Source organism: Nothobranchius furzeri, chromosome 2 (assembly GCF_043380555.1).
Source record: "Nothobranchius furzeri strain GRZ-AD chromosome 2, NfurGRZ-RIMD1, whole genome shotgun sequence".
NCBI classification, from domain to species: Eukaryota; Metazoa; Chordata; class Actinopteri; order Cyprinodontiformes; family Nothobranchiidae; genus Nothobranchius; species Nothobranchius furzeri.
The window spans coordinates 5,836,085-5,844,411 of NC_091742.1; the positions used below are offsets into that span (position 1 = coordinate 5,836,085).

Consider the following 8,327-nt stretch of genomic DNA (forward strand, 5'->3'; position numbering starts at 1 on the left):
AAAAAGCCAAATAAAAGAGTAGACTAGACTTTATTAAATCCAAAGTGGGGACATGCACTCTTTAAAGCAGCACGTACACTTAGAGAACAGGAAAAAACAATACAGGTAAATACACAAAGCTGTAACTTTGGTAGTTTTAACTCTGACTGATCCACATGGATCTTTTGTGCATGTCACCTAGTGTTGACTGTGTTCGTTGGTTTTTAAGGTTAACGTCATTTGTTGCAATTTTATTGACTTCGTTTTTAAAACACCTTCTGTTCCAGTAAAAGTTTTAACATAAGTTTTAACCAGGTGTTTTATGTCAATGAATTGTTTTAGAACTTTTATCAACTTTGTGGATTTAGAAACACCTTCTGTTTTGGTGAAACTTTTATTAAGTTTTAACCAGGTGTTTTTAATGTTGGTAACTGCTCTTTTAATGTTAACCTTTTTTAGTATTTTTGTTTAGCATTATTTTAATAATGCTCGCCATCTGTTTGCTTGTGTTTTTAATACCTTTTTGTACAAATAAACCCATTTTAAACTCCTCCGCCAAATTTTATGTTATCCCCATCCTTCACATTTTACCATCTCATGTCGGGGACGTAACATAAATGGGGTTATTGCTGTAACCTTCGGCAAGATTAATGAATAAAAATAAAAAATCGAGTTTCCAAAGACAAACAGCATAAAAGGTATTGCACACATACTGAATACAGCACTGATGTTGGCGTGTAAAAGGATAATGTCAGTAACTGTTGACGTGTCCTTTACAGCAACACTTTTCAACTCTGAAGTTTTAAATGTCTCAGTTGTCTGGCTTTAGGATTTTGAACTCCGGTTTTACACTCTGGCTACCTTCACTTTCTCCCTTTAGCCTCTTCTTGCATGACATCATCTCTGTGCAGCTGCACTGCTTTCTCATCTCTCATTTAGGGAAACATTTTTGGTAAGTGCTGTCATATGACGGGCGTGATTAGATCCAGGCTTTGTGGCTGCATGTGATCATACCTTTTGAGCAATAAGTGTTGGACCATGAACTTACTGTATACATAAAAGGCCTTGGAATAAAAAAAACTCATTCATGAAGCTATCATCTATGATGGAAAATTTAGCAAGCACTTGACGTTGTCACTGGTGTTGTTTTTTATGTGATACGGTTCACTCAGGGTTTTTGTTTTGCCCTTCAGCAATGAAACTTGTGACAAAGAGTCAAGTTCCCAATCAGAAAAGTGTTTTTCCATTCACAGTTATTATTTCTCCGTCTCACTTTTTCCTTTTCGCTGTCTATACATGTGTCACTGTTAATCGCTTCTTTTTCCTCACTTCCTTAAACAAAGTGCTGCTTTAAAGTGCCGCAAAAGTTTCGGATACAAACAAGTAAAAACTTAAGAATCGGACCGACTAAAGCGGGCCAAGCCATCTGCTGAGCTCATTATCATTTGCAATCAAAATGACACTGGCAGGATGACAGCTGAAACAGTGAAACTCTTGTTAAACTCGGGTGTTGTTGTCTGTTCTGAAACAGGTACTACTTCAAAGTTCAGGCCAAGAATGTGTTTGGTTTGGGACCGTTCAGTGAGACACTCACCTATGTAACTGAGTCAGGTACGTCTGCTGATTTGTACCTCAACAAGCTGTATTTATTGGAGATAAAATGTATGTTTTATAATGCATGATGGTTGATATGAACACCCTATTGGCAAATCCTGGATTTTTATTCTATAAAACAAATTCCTCTTTCAGATGATCCGTTCCTTATTGAAAGGCCACCTGGTAAGTCTGTTCATTCGAAATCAACATGCAACACAATGTGTGTTTTTATTAGGCTGTACCAAGGTTCTAATATAAAGATATTACTACCTTTTTAAAGGTTTGGAACACTGAAAACCCTTTTTAATTATTATTTCTGGTTATAATTGGTCATTCTTAGTTTTTCATGCAGGCTGAACATGAAAACAGTCTCCTATACCTATCTCCTGCATTAGCCTCTGATAGGAAATGGACGGTGAAACTCTAGGATTTGAAAAGCCTGACAGATCTACGTCACACTGTCACTTAGCATTCACTCTGAAGATGTCCAAATATCAGAAAATAGGACTCCAAAACCCACAAACATCATACAACTAAACCCGACGTGGACTGGCGCTGCCTATTTTGAGCTATCATAACAGAAGTCCACCATCTTGGATAGGTCTCCATTTACCCTCAGTGCATTTATTTCTACTGAGAAATGTGTTTACCCAACTAAAAAACACATTTTATTATGCTTTTTCACAAAAATCAGGCATATGGTATGGCATGATAATTAAAATATGAATATAATGAATAAATTAAAACCTTTAAATCATTCCAAAAGGTAGATTACAAAGGTCCTATGTGATCTGTTGTCAATATTGTGCCGGTTGTTGCAACTGTGGGGGACACAGTCCAAAAACAATATTACGCTATATTAAAAAGACACTGGTTGAGCACTAGGACCAAACGGAAAACAGCTGCTTGTGTTGAAGCCTGTTGCCGTCCATAAGCTCATCTATTCGCTCTGCTGATACTTGCTAATGTGTGATTGGCTGTTCCTGCCACCTGTGTACTGACATTGCATAAATGAGCTTCTAGGCTGTTGTTTTATACATATTTTTGTATACAAACTGTAAAGCCCCCCACCACCACCCACGGTCCTCATGCCGGTTGTGTCCTCCCCACTTCTAAAGTCAAAACTACACCCATGGTTGTCCACCCTGCATTGACTCCAGTAAGGTTTGGAGAGTGAGGAACCCATCCAATATGGCGACGACACTGTTACCTTCTCCAGTGCCCAATGGAAATCTATGTATTTGTGTCATATGAAGCACAACTGTGATGTTTCCTGGAAACAATGCACCGGTATACCCCCCACCCCCACCCCCGAACGACTTACGAGGTATTTGTTCCTACTAGAGACCACTGCAAATGTATTGATTAAATGAGTGTCCCACACCTTTAAACAATACGAAATTAAATTCAAAGGCTATTTGCTTTAACCAACTCTTAAAATATTAAAACATGCAAGCCAATATTCTAATGACTCTAATTTAGAAAGCCTTTGATCGCAATGGTACACACTTCAGTGCATAACAGTAGTTTACTGTAGTAACATGCAAATTTGTTATAATTCCAAATTAATGTTTTAGTTTCTTAAAAAAGTAGCAGTTATATAATTTCTCTGTGCACAAGCTACATATGCATATAAATGACGTGAGGCTTTTCTTGCATATGAATTTTAATCTTCTTGGCTCTCAGGTGGAGAACCAATCTGGATCCCATTCACCTTCAAGTACAACCCGATCCACAGCAGCTGTAAAGGCAGCCAGTATGTGAAGCGGACCTGGTACAGGAAGTTTGTGGGAGTCGTTCTGTGTAATTCGCTACGCTATAAGATCTTTATGGGAGACGGTCTGAGAGGTGACCCTTCACATGACTTTTTTCTGAATAACAGCTTTGATTAGTTGAAAGTTTTTAACCATGTCCTTCTTCTTCCTCCACAGAACCCTTTTACAGTATAGGTGATTCACTCGGTCAGGGTGAAGACCACTGCCAGTTCGTGGACTCCTACAGGGATGGAAGAACCGGCCCGGTTGACTTTTCTAATAATCTCCCCTCAGCACAGGGTAAATAAAAACACATGATGCAAATATCTGCTTTGTGACTTGAACTATTATGTCTAACTTATCTGTTTTCATGCAGTCTGGTTTCAAATGGTTCTGTCGCTGGCCAGCAGGCTTGATTTTATCAAAGCAAACAGAAGCTGTTTAATGTTTATTTGTCTGTTTCTCAAAAAAATCATTTTAATCACTCCACAACAGATCCGACTAGTGATATTACTTCCTGGCAGCCATTAGTTCCAGATCATAAATAATAATGCTTTCAAAACTACTTCAAAAAGGGCTAATGAATCAATTACTTAAAGGAGTAGTGTATAAGAATAATGTAAGAATTCTACAGTGAAATAATCCGAAAAGCATTCAGTCTCAATCATGTTGGAAGGAAGGTTAAACTCAAACATATTTCGTTCTCCGCCGGCTGCATGGGTTGTCAATTTTTCTTCCTTCAAAGTTAAGGAAGGATGGACGTAACTCCTGTTTACCATTGGTGAAAGCGAGGTTGTTGTGTCTCCTGTAAGCTAGCGCTACAGCGCCGGCATTTGGAATTCAACTACTGCTGGAAAAAAGCTTCAGAGTTGTTCAAAGAACCAAAGCTAGTAACAAGAGTGACCCAAAAGTACTTTCTTGTACCCCTGAGAAGCCACAGCATCTTTTTGTTTATAGCTGGTAAAGACGGCTAAAGGCTAACATTGAGCTAACAATGCTAACGATGAATTAGAAACAAATAGTTGTCCGTAAAAGTATCTCAAGCTACTTTTTCAATGACCAACAACTTCATATAACCGTGAAATGTATACGTGAAGTGAATAATGAGTCATTTTACTTGCTTACATGAGTTGTTCAGAGTAACAGCAAGCTACCAGCAAGACAGCAAAATACACTTCCTCTATGCTGTAGGCATATTACCATAATAAGTGTACTAAATGCTCCCAACTGTAAAACTCCTAAGAGTGCTAGCACCAGATATGACAATGTATTTATTTACCTATCAATTTACTGTGTATGACTCATCTTTGCTTGTCATCTAGAATCTTATCTGCTGATCTGTCACTGGCAACAGCCATGAACCTTGCAGAGAGAGAGTGAGAAAATGATTACAGTAACCAAATTTGACCACAGGATGTCATTCTTACTTCTATCCTACATATTGCTCCTTTAATGCAACAAACATTTAAAAGTTTTCTTGCTGTTTTGTTAAACATAATTTGGAATCCTACATATAGCACAACAACAAAGAAGCCAATTTATTTATTTATTTTCATTTCTTGCAATTTTGGTTGTTTTATAGTTCAGACCTGAAAACGTAGCTTAGACCTGAACTATAAACAGGTAAATCCATTCATTTGGGTGCAGATTAGCATCAGATTACTTAAAAATGCTAATATCGTGACTATGTTATTCTTTTTGAGCAAATTTAAAGCAACCAAATGAAGAATTAATTTATTTTTGTTCAAATGTACTCTCGTTGATAAACAGCTTTGCTGTAAATCGTACACTAAAACAGATTTTACTTTCTGTCTTACAGGATATTACCGTGCTTACAGACAGGAGCCCGTTACATTTGGAGTTGTTGGTCGACGTACAGCCTATCCCTTTGTAGGCTGGTATGAATGTGGAGTACCCATCCCTGGGAAGTGGTAACTTGGAAGAGAACAGCTCCGCTTCCTGCTGCAGGCTCTCACCTGTTAGTTTCCTTTTAAAAACAGACTTTTGCCAGCAAGCACAAAAAGACACCACTACAACTTTATTACAGCTTTACACAAAGAGAACATAGTACTTTTTAACAGCTAAATGTATAATTATGATGTACTTTTTATATAAAGCATTCTGTATATGAGGGGAACAAAAAGAAGCTTGTATGCTTTTGCTTTGCTTAGGTGTCCTTATATTATTTCCAGAGTCAGGTCCTTACCCAGTGTTATTTATCTCATCAGTAATGGACACACATTCGATCGGTCCAGTCACACTGGACCAACGTACAAGCTGTAAAGCAAACTGTACAAATAAGTGCTTAAGATGTGTATAGCTCTGTTCTTGTTTCACTTGTATAACAGCTCTTGACAGCTACTTGTTTGTCTACTTGTGTTCTGATATGATAAACATTTATTTTGTTTGTTTTAATGTCTTCCAGAGTTCATTCAAAGTTAATGTGTGAGGGTTTTTATGTATGCGAACAAAAAACAGATTACCAAATATTTGCTCAGGAAATATGAATAAAGGTGCTATGAAAACAACAGCAATCGAAAAACATCAATCATACTTTTTCCCTCCTTCTGCTGCCACATTCTTTTCTAACAAATCCCTCCACATGTAATCCAGATCTTCTTTATCAGCCTGATGGAAAATCTGAGTGAAACGCACAACTTGACAGAGCCAGTCCCAACACAGTGTTATGATCTAATGAGATGTCAAACCAATAGATCATGGAGTGAAAAACATAGCCACCACTACAGCGATGAAAACCCTGATTCAGAAAATTCCCAGTCTACGGGCCTACCGGCTCTGGTGGTGAATTTCAAAATACTTTTTTGAATCAAACATTTCCCCAAGGAGGACAGTTATCTGAATAAAGCTGATAAATGGTGGGGTGAAGTGAAAAAGATGAAAACGTATCCAAAGAAAACTGAAAAGGAGGAATGTTTCATTTCACCTGGGAAAAGGTCTGCCAAAGACCTCGCTGGAAAATTGGAAAGAAGGAAAACAACGCTGGAGGCTGATGGTTGTTCTGAAGATGTTGCTCATACCCACCATCCAATCTCAACCAACCAAAGAAGACTGCCCTACATCCAATCAGAGAGAGACCTTTAGCAAGGGCCACTTGCTAAGAAAGTTCTTCCTCCTTTGTCCAGCAAACTCGTGGAAAACCAAAGCCTGGCCTTTCTCATGTTTTTTAAGGCGATTCTTAGACAAGTGGTTTAAAAGTGGATGTTAATGTACTTGTATTATTTAGTTCTTTAAATAGTTGTGTATATGAGTTTTATTAGTATCATCGTCATTATCGTTATTATATTATATTATATATATTATATTATATAAATATTATATATATTGTACATATTATATTATATTATATATATTGTATATATTATATTATATTGTATTATCTAAAGCTGAATAAATATTTAACTCCTATTTTAAAGATGTGGAACACTGAAATCCCATTTTTTATGATTATTTCTGATTTGTAGGCTAAACATGAAAATAGTCTCCTACATCTATCTCCTGCTTTAGCTTCTGACAGAAAACTAACTGAAACTCTAGGATTAGAAAATCCCGACAGATCTACGTCACACTGTCACTTAACATTCATGAACTCACCATCTTGACTCGTGACGGAGAAGGCTGTTATTGGTTCAGCATCCAGGAAACAGCAGAGAATGTCTCGGCTAACAGAAGCTAACCCATACCCATACCACACAGCCGAACTCTTCCAGGCTTGAGTTATTTGTGGAGTAAACATCAGTGCTTCAGAGAAAACAGAGTAAGTGGTAGAGGGTCATCACTGTTTCCAGTCCAAGGCGAGATGTCCAAATATCAAGAAATAAGACTCCAAATCTGTCGTCTGGAGCTACTTTCTCCTCCAGCTGACTTGTACTTCCTGAAACAGACGAATCTGAGTCTTTTTTGCACGACTTACAAGGCATTCATTCCCACTAGAGACCACTGAATAAATGACTTCCACACCTTTAAAACCACTTCACAGCCCCCTCTTATCTCTCTGAGCTATTGGTGTCTTATATTCCAGCCAGAACTATTAGGTCTGCAGTTGTAACGTAGCTCAAGGCCTGTATTTCACCAAAATGACCAAAAGTTAACTTCTCTTTATGCAGGTCATGACAATTTGACCTATCCTAGTCCATACCCAACTCATGACCCGATTATGAAGAATTTTAAATGTCCAATGACAGATGCTCCCTGATCACACATGTCTTAGACAACTGCGATTATCGTTGGTCGGCGCTGGCTAGTCAACACCCCGCGAGCGAGGCCGGCGTTTACTATGATCACCACGGCATCTCTACTCAGAAACGGTGCCGCTGTAGAGATCTCTCCTTTCTGTGATAATATTGCCTTTGCTCTGTCTCCTGCTACAAGGAAACATGTTATGTTGGACGGTCCGACCACAGTTCCAGTTAGTGCTGTAGGCAGGGTCCTGCGTGAGCTTTCTTTAGGTACTGGCCTCTGCGACTGACTCCTGGTCCTCTTCTGACTCTGTTATTTTCCTCACAACATGTTTCTATTGCTGCCTGACGCTTGGACTGGCGTTCGCACTATTCCATCACTTCTCCGCACAGTTGACCCCTGTGGGGGCCTCGCAGGGTCGCAGGGCAGCTGTCTCCAGGCATGCAGGCGGGGTACACCCTGGACAGATTGCCAGAGCACACACACACCCACACCTAAGGACAATTTGGAGAGACCAATGAACCTGGCAGCCATGTTTTTGGACTGTGGGACGAAGACGGAGCACCCGGAGAGAACCCACACGTGCACAGGGAGAACATGCAAACTCCATGCAAAAAGACCCAAGGTCAGGATTTGAACCCAGGACCTTCTTGTTGCAAGGCAACAGCACTAACCACTGCACTACTGTGCAACCCATATTATAAAATAGATTAAAACCACCTTCCTTGACCTGAACCATAATACTAATTGTCTCATCTTAATGAAACTCAGTTCAGTGTGGTGTGGATGCAAATTTTTGGA

At 38.9% G+C, this 8,327-nt stretch overlaps 1 protein-coding gene across 2 annotated transcripts in view; it reads left to right on the top strand.

Annotated features, from left to right (window-relative positions):
• The window catches only part of fndc1 (fibronectin type III domain containing 1), a 41,273-nt gene extending 35,529 nt beyond the window's left edge, over positions 1-5,744 (top strand). For both annotated transcript variants that reach the window (XM_015947371.3, XM_015947372.3), the window contains exons 18-22: positions 1,511-1,590; positions 1,729-1,758; positions 3,262-3,423; positions 3,507-3,629; positions 5,149-5,744. In XM_015947371.3, coding sequence (XP_015802857.3) covers positions 1,511-1,590; positions 1,729-1,758; positions 3,262-3,423; positions 3,507-3,629; positions 5,149-5,264 — 511 coding nt within the window. In that variant the 3' untranslated portion in view covers positions 5,265-5,744. The remainder of the gene's footprint in view (positions 1-1,510; positions 1,591-1,728; positions 1,759-3,261; positions 3,424-3,506; positions 3,630-5,148) is intronic.
• The last annotated feature ends 2,583 nt before the right edge of the window (positions 5,745-8,327 follow it).